Source organism: Ornithorhynchus anatinus, chromosome 16, assembly GCF_004115215.2.
Source record: "Ornithorhynchus anatinus isolate Pmale09 chromosome 16, mOrnAna1.pri.v4, whole genome shotgun sequence".
NCBI lineage: Eukaryota > Metazoa > Chordata > Mammalia > Monotremata > Ornithorhynchidae > Ornithorhynchus > Ornithorhynchus anatinus.
The window spans coordinates 34,764,946-34,785,061 of NC_041743.1; the positions used below are offsets into that span (position 1 = coordinate 34,764,946).

The 20,116-nt window shown below is 57.7% G+C and overlaps 1 protein-coding gene across 1 annotated transcript in view; it reads right to left on the minus strand.

Annotated features, from left to right (window-relative positions):
• Window positions 1-5,039: 5,039 nt before the first annotated feature.
• Window positions 5,040-20,116, minus strand: part of TRIM8 (tripartite motif containing 8) — a 28,962-nt gene continuing 13,885 nt past the window's right edge. Inside the window, exons 2-6 of the mRNA XM_007667718.2 lie at window positions 9,684-9,779; window positions 8,844-9,077; window positions 7,682-7,713; window positions 7,234-7,349; window positions 5,040-6,624 (exon numbers count right to left, since the gene is read on the minus strand). Of these exons, the coding sequence (XP_007665908.2) occupies window positions 6,017-6,624; window positions 7,234-7,349; window positions 7,682-7,713; window positions 8,844-9,077; window positions 9,684-9,779 (1,086 nt within the window). The 3' untranslated portion in view covers window positions 5,040-6,016. The remainder of the gene's footprint in view (window positions 6,625-7,233; window positions 7,350-7,681; window positions 7,714-8,843; window positions 9,078-9,683; window positions 9,780-20,116) is intronic.

Sequence of the window (20,116 nt, forward strand, 5' to 3'; positions counted from 1 at the left end):
AAAAAAAGAATCTACGTCGGGGGCAACCAGAGCTGGACTTGGAGGCTCTGGAAGAATCCTGGATGTCAAAGCCATCAGGAGAGGGCAGGGCAGGGGCCTGGGGAGCAAAAGCAAGAGTTTGGGCTTCTCAGGATGATGGGAAGGGGAGGGAGAGCCAGTGGACAGGGCAAACAGCCCTCGGGTCTAGCCCGAGTGACCAGGTTTAGAAGTGTCCTGCCTCTGGCCACTTCAGAACATACCCCTGCCCAGGCCTCCACCCATCCCACCTCTCACCCGCGCCCCCCCCCCGCCCTGGCCTTTCCTCCCTCCTTTCCTCCTTCCTGTCCTCCCTCCCTCCCTCTCTCTCCCCTCGTCAGCCTGCTGTGTTGGGGCCTGGCCCAGGCTTCTCTGATGACTTTATGGGGTGAGTTCCGGTGCCAATCAGGGTCCGTGAGAGCGGGGGAGGGCTGACCTCCTGAACATCTGTTTTGGCCCCCCTGGGGGAAGGGAGGGGTGGGGAGAGGGGTCTGAAGAAAAATCAGGGAAGGGTTGAGGGGCGGTGGGGCTGGGGCCGCTTCCCCAGGGGCAGTTCTGGGAGGTGGGGGCAGGCTCTTTCGCCTTTCCGGGAACCCACACGCCACAGCCCTGAGGAAGAATCTGGAAGTGAAACCCGATCTAAACAGTGAACCAACGGGCCTTGTTCTCTGAGGCAGCCCGGTGGAAACAGTGAGTGTTGCCCAGACTCTCCTGGTTTGAGGGAAGCCACAGTTCTGGAGGGCCCGGGGCCAGAGAGGGCGGCCTGTGGCAGCCTGGCCCCTGGGGAAGAGGGGCTCAACCAGGCTGGTCCGCCCTCCCCACCGGGAGCAGCTGCCTCGTCCTGAGCTCTGGGCCAAACCCAGGTCTGAGCAGATTGGCATGGGGGGGTGGGGGTGAGGGAGAGAGAAAGGGGGGCTCCCCCTGCAGCTGCCTTGCAGCTGCCACCGCTGAAGCTGAGGCATGCGGGGGGCGGGTGGGGAGAAGAAGGGAGCTCTGTCTTCCCTTCTGACTGGTTTACCTCTTCCTGTCTGTCCGCTGGGCCTGACTGCCATCTGACCATACATTGGTCTGTCTGCCTGCCAGCCCAAATGGGGTCGTGGGGGTCTCCTCTGAGGGTTGCATGGAGACTTGAAAGACACCAAGCTTCTGGGCAAGAGAGAGTTGGAATCAGAATGGATGACTTTCCTCTTCCATCCACCCTCCTCTTCACGACCCCTGTAGTTTCTGGTCGTCAGGGACCATCTAATAGCAGGGGACGATGTACAGGGCTGGGAAGGCTACCCCTGACCCCTCCATCCAAACACGTCCTGAGAATAATGGGGGCCAACGGCTCACTCCAATCTCAGAGAAGCAGTGTGGTCTAGCGGATAGAGCATGGATCTGGGAATGAGAGAACCTGGGTGCTAATCCCGACTCTGCCACTTGTCTGCTGTGTGACCTTAGGCAAGTCACTTAACTTCTCTGTGCCTCAGTAACCTCATCTGTAAAATGGGGACTAAGACTGTGAGCCCCAGGTGGGATATGGATTGGGTCCAACCTGATTAGTTTGTATCTACTCCTGTGCTTAGTACAATGCCTGGCACATAGTAAGAGCTTAACATATACCATTAAAAAAAAAATCTAGCTGCTCTGCCCTAGCCGATGCATGGGGAATAGGCATAGCCTGTCTTCCAGATCCTGTCCTCTTCCCTTCTTCTTCCCCCAGGCCCCTTGGGTGGAACTGTGCTGCTGACCCACTGCATCCCCAGCCCCGGCGGACTATGGAGCCTGTGAGACTACTTGCCTTGCCCTTAGGGTTCTTCTAAAATAATAATAATCATCTTACTATATGCCAAGCACTGTATCAAGTGCTAGGATAAATACAATCAGTTTGGACGCACTACCCGTCCCACACAGCTTTAACAGTCTAAGGAGGAAGAAGAAGAGGTCCTGAATTCCCCCATTTTACACATGAGGAAACTGAAACTTAACTTGAGAGGTTAAGTGACTTGCCCAAGATCACACAACGGGAAAATTATTTTGTGCCTTTCCCCCAGGCACTAACTCCCTCTCTGAAGTTTGATGGGGCCTGAGGGGAGAACAGGGGAAGGTGAAAGACGGACCGTGGGGGTGAGGGGGAGGAAGGGGTGAGCAGGGGGCTCAAAGAGGGAAAGGAGAGAGCAGGAGAGGAGCTGGCAAAGAGAGAGGCAGCCTAGTGGATCAGGATCTGCCGGCCCCTCCCTCCTCTCCCTTTATCCACCATCCATCCAGGAAGGAGCGATGGATTCATGACCTCACTGTCCTGGGCACCAGGACCGCGGGGCCTGAAACTTTCTGAGAGGGTGGGTAGGGCGGCCTGCCATGCTCAGGGCCTGGGAAAGCCCGCCTCCGGCTCTCTCCAGCCCGCAGCAGCCGGCTCCTCTCCGGAATCCCTCCCCGCCCCTCTCATGGGTGGGCCGGGGTACCGCATCCCCAGATCCAGATGTCCCACCCCAGAGGTGGCTGCAGATCCGGGCGGGCAGGGAGGGGCAGGATCCGGCCATTCCCACGTTCCTCTCGGTCCCGAGATCGAGCAGGGCCAACGGGGGTGGGGTGAGGGGCGGTCCCCTCGGCCTGAGTCACCATTCAGCCCCTCAGGAAAGGGCGGGGACAGGGGCGGTGGGGAGCCTGGATGCCTGGGTCCCATCCTTAACATAACTGACTGGGTGTGTCGGCTCGGGGCCTCCCCGCATCCCGTGCCCAGACGGCCACAGACCTCGCTGCGCCCCTGAGGGAGGGCACAGGCCCCGGGCGGGGGTGGGGGGTGGTCCCCATCCTCCTATAAAACCGCTGCCCCTCCCGACGCCCCCTCCCCACCACCCAGCCCTGGCTCCGCGCCCCCACCCACCCGCTCATGACTGCAAATTACTGACTTTGGAAAAGCTGAGTCATGAAACTGATGTTTCCGAGCTTGTGTTTGAGGCCAGGGGATGCGAGACTGACCCCCCCCCCCCGCCCCCACCTCAAAGCCACAGCTCCCGGGGTTGGGAGGAGAGGTGGCCCCCTGCTCCCGAAAGGAGCCTCCGGTCAGAAGGGCAGAGAGGGCGGGGGGGGTCATCCCGGCCCCCAAGCCACGGGGCATCTAGCAGGGCGAGAAAATACAGGGAGAGTCCAGGCAGCCCCCAGACCCCATCAGCAGCCTCCTACTGCCCAGCAAGGACCGAGACTGGAGGTGGGAGCTGGGATGGACAATCACCGTTCACCCTATCACTCCCAATTTCTCAAGGAAACTGCCCTGCGGTGAGGGCATCGGACTCGGGCGGGACAAGCAATCAATCCATCAATGGTATTTATTGAGCCCTCACTGTGTTCACAGTAATGTCCAGGCCTGGGCTATGGAGCCCACAGACTGTTGAGGGCTGAGGCAACCCAGGCAGAGGAGGTACTTTAATGGTGTAACCTGCCCCCTTCCTCTCTTAGGAGAAATGTGACTGTGCCTCTGCCCGCCCACCACACAACCCTGCTCAGGACTCTGGGGAGGGCAGGGCTGGAGGTTCAATAAAGCAGCTGCAAGGCCCCCTCTCCTGGCTCCCTCCTCCTCCTGGCCCATTCCGGTTGGCCCACCAACCGAGCCATCAATCAATCAATCGCATTTATCGAGCATTTACTCTGTGCAAGGCACCCAAAACACAGTCCTCTGAACCAATGGCCCTTCCAACAGAGGACCGATGGTAAGTGGGCCCAGCACAGGGAACTGTGAGGCTCTGGTGAAAAAGAATACAGTTGGGAGTCTTAATGTATGCAGACTAATAAAAGTTAGCATTTAGATGAGTGATAGGAAACAAATGCAAAGCCTTCACTCAAGGCAGCCCCCTCCAAGACACACAGGTGTGGGTAGTTTAGCTGCCCCAAGCCCTCACTGATTTCAGTCCCCCTCCACATTTTACACCCAGAAGGCAGGTTCTCGGCCTACTGCCTTCAAGGCTCAAGCTCCAGGAGAGGTGCCGATACTAGGGCAATGGGACAGGTGTCGGGAGAAGGGGCAGAACACTTCCACCCCTCCCTGGAAGAGGCTGGAGGAGATCTTTCCTGTCCCCCACCACTACAGCGACTCTAGGAGGAAAATGAGTCCTGGGACTGGAGGAACCAGGGATGGGTTCTTACCTTGCCTCTCACCTTCTACTGAGGGGGGCCCGGAGCCCCAGAGTGGGAGCAGCCGGCAGCCCAGCCCCTCCAGATGACAAGACAAAAACTGGGGCCTCCCAGACTCTGCCCACCTGTATGTTTCATCCCGAGGCCATGCCCTCGAAGGAGCCCAAGCCCCGGGAACAGATGGGTGCCACCCCGGAGAGCGAGGCAGCAGTAGTAGCTTTGCAAATCCCAGCAGCCTGTGGGGCGAGTGTGCATTCCTGGCCCCACTCCCCGCCCTCTGGCTCAGCAGTCCTGCCCTTCTAACCTATCACTCGAAAGCAACACGGGCGCAGATGCTGGGCTCGGGTGAGTCGGGCCTGGGACCACGAGAGGATCAGGTCAGTTCCCAGACTCCAACCATAAGCACCAGCTCGGCTGGTAAACGGGGACAGCACCCCGAACGGGGCAGCAGAGATGAGGCCACCGCCCCAAAAACCAGGCCACTCGGCAGCAGTTGGCCGGCAGTTACCTCCACCTGACCCCAGTCGAGGGCTTTGACAACTGCCCCTCCCCCCACTTCTCTCACAGGTGATCCATCCCCCGCCTCACCCACTCCCCCAGCACACACACCTGCCAACTGGTGGCAATTACCTCATTTTGAATTGTTTAAAGAGAAACAATGCCAATCCCTTATCCCTTTTCAGCTAAAACACAACCCACCATCACCCAGCTGCTCTGTGCCGGGCCCCCCGCTTCGGCCCCGGCCTCTGTACCCTCTCTTCATCGCTGCCCTGGAGGACTGGAGCCCAGAGGAAAGAACTGTTTCTGGAGGGAGAGTGGGGGACGCTGGGATGCAGATGCAGCCAACCAGGGGCCTCGGAGCCCCAGCACAGCAGGAGAGATGGGAAGGGGAGGAGCAGGAGGAGGAGACGATGGTGGCGCCATGACGTTTATTGGAAGGTCGGCGTTTGGTGTGTGCTCTAAGACGGGTTACAGAATCAATCCCTGCCCCTCGATAACAGGAAGTCCACGCTTTATACAAAGTGCTCGTTACAGGAAGCTGCGTTGTCACAACTCAGGAAGGCCCAACTGCGGGACAGCCCCTTCCCCCAACACCCCCGACCTAAACACATTATTTATTCTTTTTTTAATTATTTATTTATTTTATTTATTATTATTTTTTTGTTGTTGTTGTAAAAGTTTCTTTTTCCCTTTCCTGTGCATTGGTTTCCTGCCATTGTGTATTTACAGATTCTGCTCCAAAATTGAGGAGGCCAAGCTGCATGATAAGTGGCCTTTTAACTCAAAAAAAAAAAATTAATAATCAGCATTAAAAAACCCCCAAAACACACAATCTATACGGATCATCTCTTACTGAATCAGTGATCGAACTTTAAAAAAAAAGACAAAGAGAAAGGAAAGAAAATTCCAACCTGTCCATCATCGCCCTCCCAGGGGACGCCCCAGGCCCCGGCCCAGCCCCAGGCCGTACCTCTGTCTCCCGGGGGCCGATTAGGGGAATGCCAGCATTGGGGTTGGGGGGTGGGACCGCAAGGCCCCAGACTCCAAAGCTGACAGCACACTCCTCCTTTCCAGTGGAGGGATGGGAAGAGGGGCAGGAGAAGATGAAAGAAAAGAGAAAGAGAGAAATAGAAACGGCTAGAACTAACAAAGCCTCCCAACTCCAGAGAGGCCAGCCTTGAGGCGGACAATGCCCAACCCCGGGTCCCATCCTGCTTCCTGGCTCCTGGTAAATTTATATAAAAAAGGAAAAACAGGGAAAGAAAAATCAACCAGACCCAGGAGAGAAAGAGGAGGCTGTGGGGACGGGGTGGGGGGGGGGTCTCCGGTGCGTAGGTGAGGAGGCTCCCGGGTCCCCCCGTGGGGGGCGGGCTGGTGGGGGGCGGGCGGGTTAACTGGCGACGTAGTGTTTGGTGGAGGGCTGGCCATACACGCGGTAGAAATCCTGGTGCCCGGGCTGCTGGGACGCGTCGATCCAGTCCCTGACGGCAAGCCCCGGCAGCGACTGAGGAACGGAGGGGGCCGGCGGGAGCGGGTGGGAGTACTCTTGGGAAGAGACTGTCCAGGGAAAGTGGCCGGAGCGGGGGTAGGGCTGGTGGCCGCCGTGGTTGGACACGGACGAACAGTAACAGTTGTCCACGGAGCAGACCAGGATTTTCCGCCCGCCATACTGGGAGAGCATGGATTGCTGAGATGAGGTGCTGTTGGGGTAGTGGGACGGGTTGAAGACGGAGCCAGAGTGGACGGGCTGGGGCCCGTTGGGCAGTCCGACGATGTGCTGCGTGGAGCTGCAAGGCACCAGGGGCTGGGCGGACTGGCCCTCGCCGGTCGAAGCTCCCTGGCCCAGGTACTGGCCGCCCACGGGGCCGGGGGAGGGGTCCAGGAAGCTGCCCTCGGGGAAGGCCGTGGAGTGCTTGCGTTTCTCTGCCCCTGCGCCGCTCCCGCTGCACGGGTACATGGGGATGCTCTGAAGGAACGGCACCGGGGTGCTCACGGGACCTGCGAGAGCAGAGGCGGGCGTGTCGTTAGAGGGAGGGTAGCAGAGGGGTCAGTGAGGGGCTACGGTCAGCCTACAGGGCCTGCTGGGGGGGAGTGGAGGGGGGGGAGAGAGCCCGGGCTGGGAATTGGGAGCCACCCACCCCTGCCCACCCAAGCACAACCACCCCGAGCGTTGCTGGGACACCAGATGTTCAGACCCATGTCAGCACCGCCAGCAGATATGAGGTCCAGGCCCCCCTGAACCTCAGGCCGGACTCTGACACTCCAGTCTTGGATCTCAATTCAGGGTGGACTGGGGCTAGGGCACCCACGGCTGGGGGGAGAGGGAGGTGGGAGAATCCCCAAGGTGGGCTTGTGTTGAGAATAGGGAGGTCCAGCCAAGCAGGAGGGGCCCTGCCGACTTGGGGACCACTGCCCAGGCCAAGGCCCAAGGGCTGCGAGGGACAGGCTGGAGGTCACCCTCGACGCCTCCCAGTCCTTCCCGCTGCCCTTGGACCCCCAGCGGGGTCCCTCTGCTCTAAGTTGGGTCCTGGCTGGGAGCTAGGGATGCAGGGGTCAAGTCAGGCCTCCCCCACCTAGATTGGGCTCTCACCAGCAGTGGCTACTCACCTTCCAGCATCTTCCTGAGCTGCTTTTCCTTCTTGGCTATCTCATTCAGGAAGAGCTTGGAGTTCAGGTGGCCGATTTTAGGTGGGGAGAGGCTGCCTCCCGTGCAGGTCTGGGTCCTGGTTGGGGGAGGGGGAAGGGGGGAGAAGAATGGTGGGGAGAAAAATGCCCATGCTGTGAGATAGCCATCACTTCCAACCCAAAGGGCCTGGGTCCCCGGGGGGGAATCAGAGGTATTGGGCTCCAGGCCAAGGGCCCCATTCCTTCCCCACAACTCCTCAGTCCAATAAGGAATCTGGCCAATTGCCCTGAACTCTGCCCACTTGCCTCTGGGGGTGCAGACAGACCAGGGCAGTGAGAGGCCCTGGAGCAGGGGAGAGGAGGCACAGGGACTTGTTAGACCACACCCCCGGCACCATAATACCCAATGAGAGAAGAGGGGCTGTCTCACCTGTCCATTAGGATCTTCACGGATTTGGTGTTCTGGAAGGGGAGAGAGAAGGGGCAGTCAGAAGAGGCAGCCCAGGAGGGACAGGGTGCCCACCTCCCAGAACCTCTTTCCCAAGACTGGGATGAGGGATGGAGGGAGGGCTGCTCCTTCCTCCCCTCCAACTGCCCCTGGGCCCCCCGGCACCTCCCAGTCCCTCCCGTGGTCCTGACGGACCCACCGGGCACCCTTGCTGGGGTCCAGCCCAACGGCGCCAGCTGCAGCTGGAGTCATAGAGTTCAGCAGTCCAGCGGCGAGCGCCCGAGGGGACCCAATTAAAGCAGGGGCCCCAGCCTCACCCCACCCTGGGGTCCACCCACAACCCAGCTGGCCACACCCCCAGCCAGTCAAACCTGCCTGGCCTCTCCCCAGGGCTGGCTCCTCCCCAGGGCTGGCCCGGCAGACCCCAAGCTCTCCTGGGGCTGAGGAGGGCCTGCAGAGACTGGAACTTGAGAGAGGGAAGGGATGGGGCCAGAGCCTCCAGCTTGAAGGTGGGCCCTCTCCCCAACCCTCTGAACTCTGGGGATCCCCGGCCCAAGCTGCAGGGGACAGGCCCTGCTCTCACTTCCCAGAATGCAGGGGAAGCTGCAGCCAAGTGGTCCTCCTGATTCCTCATGGTGGGGGTGAGGGGTGCACTCAACTCTCCTTACCCTCAGCCCAGGAGACCCCAACAAGGTGGGCTAATGGCCCCGTCTCACTTTGCCCTGGGCCCCCTCTCCTCGCCCTGCCTCCCCCAACCAGCCTTTGCCAGCCCAGGAGACCTGAACGAGCCACTGCGACTCTAGAAGAGTCAAAGACTCAGACCTTCCCTCTCTGCCATGCACCTGCCATGCTCCCCCGGTAATGGGGCTTGTCCAAGGCTGTCCCGTCTGAAGGCCCCTCAGAGCCTCTTTTGGACCTAGGACAGGACTGGGGTCCCTCTGGCCCAGGTAGCAGAAGCACAGGCTCCCGCTCTACGACCCTGCCCCGGCCACCTGCCACTCCCAGCTGTGCGGTTCTGGCTGGGCCCTGACCCGGGACGCAACCTGGCCCTGCCCCCTCTCTCCAGCTGCCCGAGAATGAGGCAACGTGGGCAGCCGGGCCCGGAGGCCGGACTTCGGGCTCCCCCGGCCCACCCCCAGCTCACCTTCATGAAGTTGATGTCCTCGGTCTTGTCAAACATGACCTGGACGGAGCTGAGGAGCTTCTTGGCCTCTTGCATGCGCTCATTGAGGTGCAGGACCTGGGCGGCGTTCTCATTGCAGAACTTGGCCTGGGCCTTGTCCAGGATCTCCATGGTTTTCCGCAGGTCCTCGTCTAGGAGCTGGTGCAGCTTCTCGTACTGCAGCCGCACCTCGTCCTTCAGCTGACTCACTTTCTCCTGGGGACATGGGGCGAGGGGTCAGGTTCGGGGCCCAGGGGCAGAAGGGAGAAGGTGCGGAGGAGGAGGCGGCAGCCTGCCTAGTACAGGTAGGGTGGATGGGGGAGCAGCTTTGAGCCCACACCGGGGACCATCCCTTGACCTCCCCTCCAGTAGGTCCATCCCCATTATTTTACGTGCTATTTGTTAAGTGCTTACTATGTGCCAGGCACTGTAGTAAGTGCCGGGGGAGGCGGGGAGAGACTAATTAGGTTGGATGCAGTCCATGACTCACGTGGGGCTCACAACCTTTTCCCCCCACTTTTCAGATGAGGGAACCGAGGCTCAGAGAAGTTAGGTGACTTGTCCAAGATCACACAGCAAACAAGGGGCCCAAAGTCACACATCAAGCAAGTGGCAAAGCCAGGATTAAAACTCAGGGCCTTTCCCAGCCCTTTCCCCATCTGGCAAAATCTCCCTGACCCATCCTGATGGATGCTGCTCCTGGGGCCACGGGGCTATAGTACAGAAGAGGGAGTGGAGTGGAGTAGGTGCGTATGTGACCCCCCCAACCTGGTTTCTTTCTTCTTGCCCGCTCCCTGGGGGCATGGCAATGGCCACACTTACCTCCACCAGCCTCTTGTCAGACTCCAGCTTGTAGAGCTGGTCCTCGATGTCCTGCTCCCGCTCTTCCAGGCGGTCCTGCTGCTTCATCAGCATCTTCTGCAAAGGAAGGGGAAGATGGTGGCTGTCAGCTGGCTGCGGCCAGGTAGGGAGGGCCTGGGGAGAGGGGAGGTGCTCAAGCCGTGCGCAGGCTCTGGAGAGTCCTCAGGGCCTGTGCCACTGGCTGGACCCAGACAGGCAGGTAAGCCACCGGGCTCAGGACTGGAATTGACTAGAGCTGCTTCCCACTGCTCTGGTGCTCCCTGGAAGAGCACTTCTGGCCACTCCCTCTAGACCGCAAGAGCATTGTGGGCAGGGAATATGTTTGTTATACTGTATTCTCCCAAACATTTTGTGCGGTGCTCTGCACACAGTAAGCGCTCAATAAATACGGTTGACTGACTGACCAACCCCTCAGGGCCTTTGCAGGCCAGGCTCCAGCTTCCTGGCCAGAGCAAAACTCTAGTGGCTGCTGGATTCTCACTCTCCAGCCCAAGTCCACAGTGACCAAATAAGAATTGTGGTATTTGTTAAGCACTACATGCTAAGTACTGTACCAAGCACTGGGGTGGATACCAGATAATCAGGTTGGAAAAAGGCCCTGTCTCACATGGATCTCAGAGTCTAAGCAGGAAGGACAATATCTCTTAAACCCCCATTTTACAGATGAGAAAATTGAGGGGCAGAGAAGCTAAGTGACTTATCCAAGGTCACCCAGCAGGCAAGTGGCAGAGCTCGAATTAGAACCCCGGTCCTCTGACTCCCACTACTTCCGTTAGGCCACGCTGCTTCCCCTGTGGTGACCCTCATCCCCTGGTAAGCACAGCTGCTGGTGACCATCTGAACGTTGTTTGGAGCAGGCATGGGCAGGATCTACTGTCCACTGGGACACTGAGCCCAGCGGTCCAGTGACAGCTGGGCCGACAGTGAGCAAACTGAGCAAATCTCTTCACGGATCTGGATGGCAGGTCAGCCACGGGCTTCCTGGGGTTCAATGTGCGCTTCACCAGACCTGACCAAGCCCGACCCAGCCCAGCGTCCACCTGAGCCTCCCTCCCACCCAAGGGCAAGGTTGTGCACCGGGAACTCTGCCCATGCACAATTCATTGTGTTTGAGTCAAGAGACAACTTTCCAGCAGTTGTTATCCTTGCTGCTGCCTGCTCAGTGTCCCCCACAACCAAGACACACCACCCCAAACCCAGCTCTTTCCCCCGATAAGCCACCCTGCACTTACTGTAAAAGTTGAGAAATGACATGGTCTAGTAGAAAGAGCAAGAATCTGGGTTCTAATCCCAGCTCTGCCACTTGCCTGCTGTGTGCCTTTGGGCAAATCACTTCACTTCTCTGTGTCTCTGGTTGCTCATCTGTAAAATGGGGATTAATTACCCATCATCACTTAGATGGTGAGCCCCATGAGGGATAGGGGCTGTGCCCAACCTGATTATCGTGTATCTACCCCTGTGCTTGGTACATAGTAATAACTGTGATATTTCTTCAGCTCTTACTATTACTGGCCAACTGCTGGGCTGTGGAGACTGACTTCCATCCCCCCAATCTCTTTTCCTAGCAGGTTCTGGGGCTTGCAGGCTCTCTGACTTCCCCTCCCAAGACTTTATTTTGTCCCAGGAATTAGGATGGGCTGAGATCCCCGCCCCACTGCCCTCACAAACTTATTAGTGATCCGGATTCCCGGGCATGGGGCTCAGTAGCGCTTTTCCTGAAAGATCTCAAAGCACCTTATGAGTCGCTCTCCTGGGAAGTTCCTCTCCTCAACAGGAGATGCAGCTGCCCCATTCCGGAATAATAATAATAATAATGGTATTTGTTAAGTGCTTAGTATGGGCCAAGCACTGTTCTAAGCACTGAACATATTTTGAGCTTTACATCAGGAGCCACAGATTCTTCCTGAACTACCCTGGGCACCCACACTGGCTTTCACAATCAGAGGTGACCTTCAGCCCCGTCTCCTGGCCCCTCGGCCCCAAGCTTGTGTGACCATCACGAGGGCCGGTCCGTGGGGGCTGTGGCTGCCCGGCTGCTCCCAAAGGGTTGAAGGCCGCGTGCATGGAGAGGAGTTATGCCTCATGGATTCATGTCCAGCATCCTGAACAAGAGCCAGCTCCCAGCAGCCACCACCCTCAACCCCTTTCCCCCACAGACTTCCCCACAGGGTGGACTAGGGAGTGCACACGGGTGTGTGCACACACCTACAGTCAATCACTGGTATCTACTGAGCGCTTACTCCACGCAAAGCACTGCACTAAGTGTTTGGGAAAGTATGATACAGAGAATTAGCAGACACCTTCCATGCCCATAACGAGCTTACGGTCTAAACAGGGAGACAGACATTAATATGACTAAAACAATTAGATGAATAGAAGTCAGAAATATCAACACCCCCCCACTTCCCCCGCCCCCCGCCTTGAGGCAGGTCCCAAACCAAAGCTGCATCTCCACACAGCTTCGCCTCCTCTGGCTCCTCTCAATGGAGTAGGGGGTTGGGATGCCAGGGTCCCAATGCAGCTCCTCGTGTGCTCATTCCCATGTGCTCATTCCCACCCTCTGGGAGTTGGGGAATGAACACACCCACAGAAGATGGCATTTCCCCAGGGAATTCTGAATGGCAGAACCCGCCCTCCGTCATAGTCCGGCTTTGGTTTCCCATCACCCCCAGCCTAGGCCCAGCCCAGCAATGCTCAACACGGGCCAGCTGCACGATCCAGACAGCCTCTCCCCTCAGAGGAAACCTCTCCCCTCCCTCTCTAGCTCTCGCTTCCCATTGCCACGGCAACGTGCCAGCTCAGCTCTCCATTGGGTCTGAGGGCTCCCCCCTCCACTCCCCCAGTCTGGGCTTCTCGGAGGGGCAAGAGGAGCAGAGGAAGCAGAGAGAGCCAGCTCAAGGCTTCTCAAGGCTCCTCAGGCTGCCCCTAGCCCCAGGCCTGGGCGTCTGGTGCAGCAAGCAGGAAGGAAATCAGCAGCTGGGGTTTCGACTTCTACTAACTGGGCCCCGCTCTGCCAAACCAGGCAGCTATTTTCAGCTCTGAGCCTCTTGTGAGGCCTTGGGGGTGGCTGGGGGGTAGTGGGGGTGGCGGATGAGCCTCGGCTCTCCTCCCAGCCCACCTCCTGCCCAGACCAGGGCCTCCTCTTGACTGAGGCCTGAGAGATCGAAAAGGAAGAGAAAAGAATTCTGTGAAAGGGCAATCCGGCGCCTACTAGACTGTAAGCTCGCTGTGGGAGGGGAACGCATCTACCCAACTACTGTATTGTACTCCCCCAAGTGCTTAGTACAGAGCTCTGCACATGGTAAACCACTGATCGACTGATTGAGAAAGATATTAAGGCTCATGCTGCCCGCTGCCCCAGTCTCCAAAAAGCTCAGTCGCCGTCCCTCACACCACAGCCCTGCCAAGGAGAAGGTCGAAGCCGCTCTCCTAGAAAGCCCCGTCTGGGCACGTGTGCCACAACCCATGGGAACAAAAACAGGTATGCTGATGCCCTGCCAAGTGGGCTACTGCTCCACTGGCCCTCAGAAGCCCTAAAAAGGGTATGGAGGGAGGAGGGGAATAAAGGGGAGTTTCCTTTTCCAAAGCACTTTCTCATTACTTATCTCAATATCCCCGGGAGGTAGGGAGAGGTAGGAATGACGATCAAAGCTGAGGCTCAGAGACAGAGTGACTTGACTGAGGACACACAGCTAGTCAGCAGCAGAGCTGCCACCAGACTCCAGATCGATCGACTGCTTTCCCCTAGACTTCAGAGCCATTTTTCTGCTGGCCTGGCCCAGCCCAAGGTAGAGCAAGACTCTACTTCACTGGGAGACAGCAAGGAGCATTTTACAGATGGAAAAACTGAGGCCCAGAGTGTCAATGACTTGCCCGGGCTCACACAGCAAGTCAGCTTTCAAACCCAAGCCCCGTGACTCCGGGCCAATGTGCTCCATCACTGGCCCCTCAAGCTGAGGTAATAAATAAACCTAGAGTAACCCAACACTCCTTTTACACAGGCCCACCGTTCCAGCTGGTTAACAAGGAGCTCAGCATTTGTGGATACTCCTTCTCCACCCTCTTTCTATCCCATCAGCAAACTTTGTTCGGTGGAAAATCGAAGTCCAGAAGTGGGGTTTAGGATAGGATCTTGCACAGGGTAAGCATTCACTAAACAGCACCGGTTGAAGGGGTCACAGGGGCCGGTGGGATTGGAGCCGGGAGCTGGGTCGGAGAGGCTTCTAGTGTACAAAGGGCACCCACCCACTCTTCCTATGATCCCCTTAAATTAGTCCCTCATCGTTGGGGAGTTTCCTTTTCTAAGGGTCCCTTCAGAAAAGATCCAGGAAGATGTAGCCTTCCAAGAGGGCGGCCTGGGAAGGCTGACTGGCGGCTCAGGGGAAAAGGGTTTAGCAGCAGGGCCTGACCCAGGCTTCCAGGATGGGGTTCCTCCTTTCTTGCCAAGCGGGTAGCTGCAGGATGAAGGGAGGGGGAGGGATGGAATGGGTTTGCCTTGGAGTGTGTGTGCTGTTGGGGGGGATGTGAGGGAAGAAACCTCAGATAGGAGGGGGACTGCCCCTCCAACCCCAGGCCACCCAGGCAGCCAAGGACAGAGCTGGGGATGGAACCCTGGAGTCCTGGCTCCCAGCCCAGGCTGGCAGCATATCTTGGCCTTCTTCACGACCGCGGAGCAAGGCAGTGGGGGTGGACGGCGAGTGGGGCATCCCTGCTGGGGTTCAGGCGGACTCCTCAGGCCCCAGCTTGGGGCAGGGCCCAAAACCTTGGCTGGAGAAGGCTGAGAGCAATGTAGGCCACAGTCCTCCACCCGCAGCCTGGTTACCCGGTCCAGAGCTGCGTGAGGTCTTGGATAGGGGGTAGTGGGGGGGAGGGAAGGGAGAGGGAAAGAGAGAGTGTGTGTGTATATGAGAGAGAGAGAGCCGGGGGGGGGGGGAGAGGGAGAGTGGGAGGTGGGGGGGGGGAGAGAGGTTCAGAAGGCAGAAGAGAAACAGGATCAGCAACCAGGCTTCAAGTTATGCCTGAACCTGTGCGTAGGTACGCATGAACACACGCACGCATGGACGCGCACGCACACACACAAATATGCTCTCTCTCTCTCCCCCCCTTCCTCTCTGGGCAGCAGGGCTGGGACTGTCACTGTTTACTGAGCTGATAGCTGGGGCGGCCATACAAACAAAGGCAGCGGTCCTCAAGCCAGCCTTCCTCCACACCTGCCATCCCAGGATTCCTCTGATCCCCCCACCCCCTCTGCCCCCTCCAGGTGGCCCCTCTCCTTCATCCCTGCCCAGTTCCCAGCTGCTGCCTCCCTGGCCCAGGAGCCCAAGGCTAGGTGTGGGGCCAGGGCTGTGGGTGAACACAAGGAGGGGGCCAGCCTTGGGGCCCTCCAGGTGTCCCCCGCCCCTCCTCAGGGGGAGGCATCTTGGGGCAATGGCAGAGGCTGGCTGGGGCGGGGGAGGACCTTTTCTCTGCCGGGAAGCAGAAAAGAGAGAGGAGGCTGCGGTGGTGGTGGCGGCTGCAGGGAAGGAAGGGTGGGAGGTTTTCTGCTCTGGCTTTCCCTAAAGGGAGAGGAGCCTTCGGGCTGCATCTGCCTCCCTCCTTCCCGGCCTGAACAATTGGCCTTTTCTTCCCTCCTGGGACCTTTGCCCCATAAACCTCTGGCTCCCGCCTCCCAGGTCTCTGGCCCGCCAGTCCCAGAGGCCAAATCCTGCCTCTCCCCTCTGCAGGCTCTCCTCCACCAGGCCGCTCCATAGGGGCTTCCGGCCCTGCCTCCTCTCAACTTCTCGGTTACAGGGATATGGGGCAGGAGGCAGAAACCCAGTCAGTCAATTGTATTTATTGAGCCCTTACTGCCTGCAGAGTACTGTACTAAGCGCTTGGGAGAGTACAGTATAACAACAGACACATTACCTGCCCACAACAAGCTTACAGTTCAGGTTGAGATGACCCAAATCCCAAACTCCCAGGGGCTAAGGACCCAAGAAGGGAAGTGGTCCCTCTCATCTCACCCAGTGGGAATTGGAACTCGGAAGGCACAACTGTCCCCCGATTCCCCTTAACCACCTGGTCCTGCCCCTCCAGCCTGACTGCTGGCATCCACCCCCAGCTGAGGGGGGGGGGGGGGGGGGGGGAGACACCTTCCCCACACCTGGCTGGTGATAAGCCCCACACCTGGTTGGTGACGTCCTACCCTCCCCATCCCTGGGTACTGAACCTCTTCCTCTCCCAGCCAGGTCCAATTTGTGGCCCCAGAGCACAGTCTGCATGGTGGATAAGATAGAGAAGGGGCATGTACATGTACACACACAAACACACACACAGACACACACACTCTTAATTGGCTGGAGCCCCAGAGCACAGATTTCTATGGATTCACGTCTCTACATGCAAATTATCCAAATAATTCAGGTCAAAACAAGCTCTAGGTCCTCAGTCTCAGCTAGCCAGATTTGCACATGTGTTCTGAGGTGCAAGTTATCCTTCCCTCAGGGCACCAGCTTGGCACAATGCTCTATGACTTGAAGAGAAGGCTCCCCCAACACACTCCGGGGAGAGGCATCCCCCAAAGCCAGATTCTGGGGCTCCCCCTCACCCACATGCTGGGGGTAAAGTGACTCAGCCCCCGTCCTGTTGTGAGTCAGAACCAGCATCCCCCAGGCTCTCCTGGGGCCACCCACCCTCCCTGTGGGATCTCAGGCCCCAGGCCACACGCTCTGCGTTCACACTTCCACCCACCCTCTTCCACCCCTGCAGCCCCCCGCCTCAGCTCCAGGCTGAGCAGCTGCCTCTTATGTTTAAACTGGATACAGGGGCAGGGCAAGAGCCCCAGAGAAAGAAATTAATAATTAAACTGGAGCAGGAGCTTAAAACCCTATTACATTGTCAAACCCGAGAGGGTGAACCCCAAACCAGAGAAACCCGTCCTGGAACTTTGCATATTGGCAAAGAAACGCTGATGTTCAACTGCTGCTGCTGGATGGGGGTGTGTGTGTGTGTATGGGGGGGATGATAATCCCTTTAGCAGTCTCGAAAATCACCAGAGACAGAGAGACAGAAACAGAGAGGCAGAAAAAATGACACAAAAAATCCTTGCTTGAAGGAGAAAGGGCTGTTCCTCCCTTTTTGGGGTCGGTTGTTCTTGGCGATTCTAAAGGCCTAGATTATTGTCTTTATGAATTCTGTAGTCCAAATGTGCTGGAGAGACTCAAGAACACCAGCTGTTCTCACTGCCCTGCCAACCTTCCTCTGGATGCAGCATTCACATGGGGAGGGGGGAGGCAGGAACCACCTCTCCAACACTGCCTTGCTGGCTGCACTGGCAGACAGGATGTTGGGAGGGAGGGAAGAAGGAAGGGAGGGGTTTGTTTCTGTCTCCTGGATCCCACCCCAAGCCACCCTCCAAGCTCAGACAGGCACGGTGGGAATGGGATGCGGAACCCCACCGCATCCCCCACCCCCAACCCCAGAGGTAACTGTGTGGCTCTCCAGCAGAACCTAGCCAAGTGAACTGGCCTGGGGAAAATGGCAGGCAGGAGAATCTCCTGGAGTTTAGTAGCCAACGAGGCAGGACACATTCTCCATTCCGGATGCTTCCTGGCATCAGGGATGCAGCAGACCCGGGCAGCAGCTTCCTCCCTATCTGGCCCTAGTGCTGGTGGGCAGAGGGACTTTAAAAAGCCTCCCCCTTCCCCCCCGGGCCCCCATCCCAGAACTCGGAGACGCCGCTGGAAACCCCGCCTGGCAGAAGGGAAGTCTGAGACTTCCAACCTACACTCCAAGCCGGAGGCAAACCAGCCGGAACCCAGGAAGGGGGATGGGGTGGGGGCAGCTCCAGCCTGGCCCCTGGGTCTGCCTCACTTCTCCTCGAGACCTGCCAGCTACCCCAACCCACTGGTTCCGGGAGGACTGCCCTCTGACCCTAACCCTGGCTAACTGGAACCAAAATGGAGGCGGCTTCTGCTCTCTGCTCTCCTGGGCTCCAGACCTTTCAGCTTTGGCTCTTTGCACACTCTTAAGTGGCAAGTGTTCTACCATACTGCCCTGCAAGAAGGGGTTGGATCTATGATTTCTTGCCTCGGGACAAAAGGACTTGGTTGTTAGGACATCACCAAGAGAAGGAGGTGCTGGATCTAGTCCACTGCTTAAAACAGTGCTTGGCACAGTGTAAGGACACAGCAAATACCACAGTTATCACTGCAGATCTCAAAGTCCTTCAAAATCACTTGGAGCCAGGGCTTCTTTTCCTAAAGGCTCAGACAGAGAGCCCAAGGGAGCAAAAGAGGAGGAGGCTGATTCTCCCAAGTGCTTAATACAGAGCTCTGCACAGAGTAAATGTTCAATAAATGCCACATGATGATGATGATTCACTCAGGAGTGGGTGGAGCAGGAACTAGGTCTCTTGGCTCCCCAGTGGCCACTAGGGTGTCTCCAGGCTTATGGCCCTCACCCTCAGCAGCTTTCCTGGCCTCCCAGTTGTTGCTCATTTGCTAGCCAACCAAAATGGACTTTTCTCCCCTGATTCCAGACTTCTTGGGATCCAGACAAATCAGGCCACTGCCACCTGCCCTTCACCTAGCCCTGAAATAACATATTTGTTAAGCGCTTACCATGTGTCACAAACTATACTAAGCACTGGGATAGATACAAGATAATCAGGTCCCACATGGGGCTCACAGTCTAAGTAGGAGGGAGAATAGTACTGAAACCCCATTATGCAGATGAGGGAACTAAACCACAGAGAAGTTGTGACTTGCCCAAGATCACACAGCAGACAAGTGGTGGAGCTGGGATAGTACCCAGGTTCTCTGACACCCAGGCCCGTGTTCTTTCCACGAGGCCATACTGCTTCCCAACCAACCACCAACCAACCTTCCACTAGGGGATGGAAGAAAGGAAGAGGTTTAGAGACAGTTCTTCCCTTACAGCCCTGCACACTTGCAAGCCCACCTACTTTCCCCCCAATGTCGGGTATCTATATCCACCACTGAGAAATGATGCAGAGAAATCTAACTTTGGAGGCGTGGGGAGGGACAGGGAGAAAGATAAGGGGGAAAACTGGGCTCAAAATACTGGAGTCAGCTCCTACTTGACCTGGCCAATCAGACAATGGTATTTATTGAGCGCAAAGCACTGTAATAAGCACTTGGGAGGATACAATAGAATTGGCAGACCTGATTCCGGCCCCCAAGGACACTGCCAGGTGCACCAGAGCTCTGGATCTCCTAGCCCTGCCCCTCCTTTGCAGAAAAAGTAGGGGGTGGGGGCCTGGAGGGAGGGATCTTTCCCTTCTCTCAAGAGCCCTGGGCTGGAGTTTTGCAAACCGTAGGGTCTACTGCAAAGGTCTCTGGGAAAGACGGGGCAAAGAAGGTGAGGCAATGAATGGGATGGCCTCCTAGTTCTGCCATGCCATCTGTTTACATTATCTACTTATTTAATTGCTTGCTTTGGTTCTTATTTGTAGCTAGGCTCTTACTCTTTTACATCTTGGAAGTTTGGAAAGGTTCTGTGTGTCCCTCCTAATAGTAAACTCTTGCATGGTAGGGGTTGGCCTTTCTGTGTACAGAGGAGTGTGTGGCAGGCAAAGAGCTCAACGGCCCAGAGACCCAATTCCAGATTTTTCTAACACCACTCAGGCTCTCAGCCATGTTTAAAAGCTCTTGGATCTGCCTGAAGACCTGGGTTTGTGGGGGCAGCGGGGAGGGGACAGAGCCAGAGAACTGTGTGGCATAAACACTGGCTCTCCCCCACAGCTGGAATCCCAGAGGGCGGTAGCTGCCATTGCTGCCCTGGCGTTGGCAATGTGCTGAGGCCCCTGGCTGGCCTCTGATGACCGGGCCCTTGGATTTGGCCCTCTTCTCGGCTCTTCACATCACGCCAGCAGGACGGCCAGTAGGCGACCCCTGGACCTACTCTGCTCAAGCTTGTGGGAGCAACAAGGTGGGGTGGGGGTGGGGTGTAAGAGGTGGGTAGGGCAGCCTTGCCTTACCCTGGTCAGTGGCTGGGAGAAGGTATGGGGGCAGCAGTTATCTCAATTCACGGTACCCCAGCCCGCCCTGCTCAAGCTCAGGAAACAGAGAGATGAAAACACAGTTCTGATCCACCCAAACTCCAAGCCCACACTGCTGGGTCCTGGGCCCAAGTGCTTCAGGGCGAGGCGGATAGACAGCCTCTGTCCCTGCTAACAAAGGGCCCGCAGAGCAGGCCAAAGCCACGTGACCCAGGCCTGCTGCCAGGGCGCCGGCTGATTTATCTGAGGCCCCGATTGGGGTTGGGGGGCGGGGGGGCGGCAGTGCATCATCTCCCACACTACCCCCTCCGCCCCCCGGAGCAGGGAGACTGGGGATGGGAGGTGGCCGGGATGTGGGTGATGACATGAGGAATGACTGGACCAGGCAGGA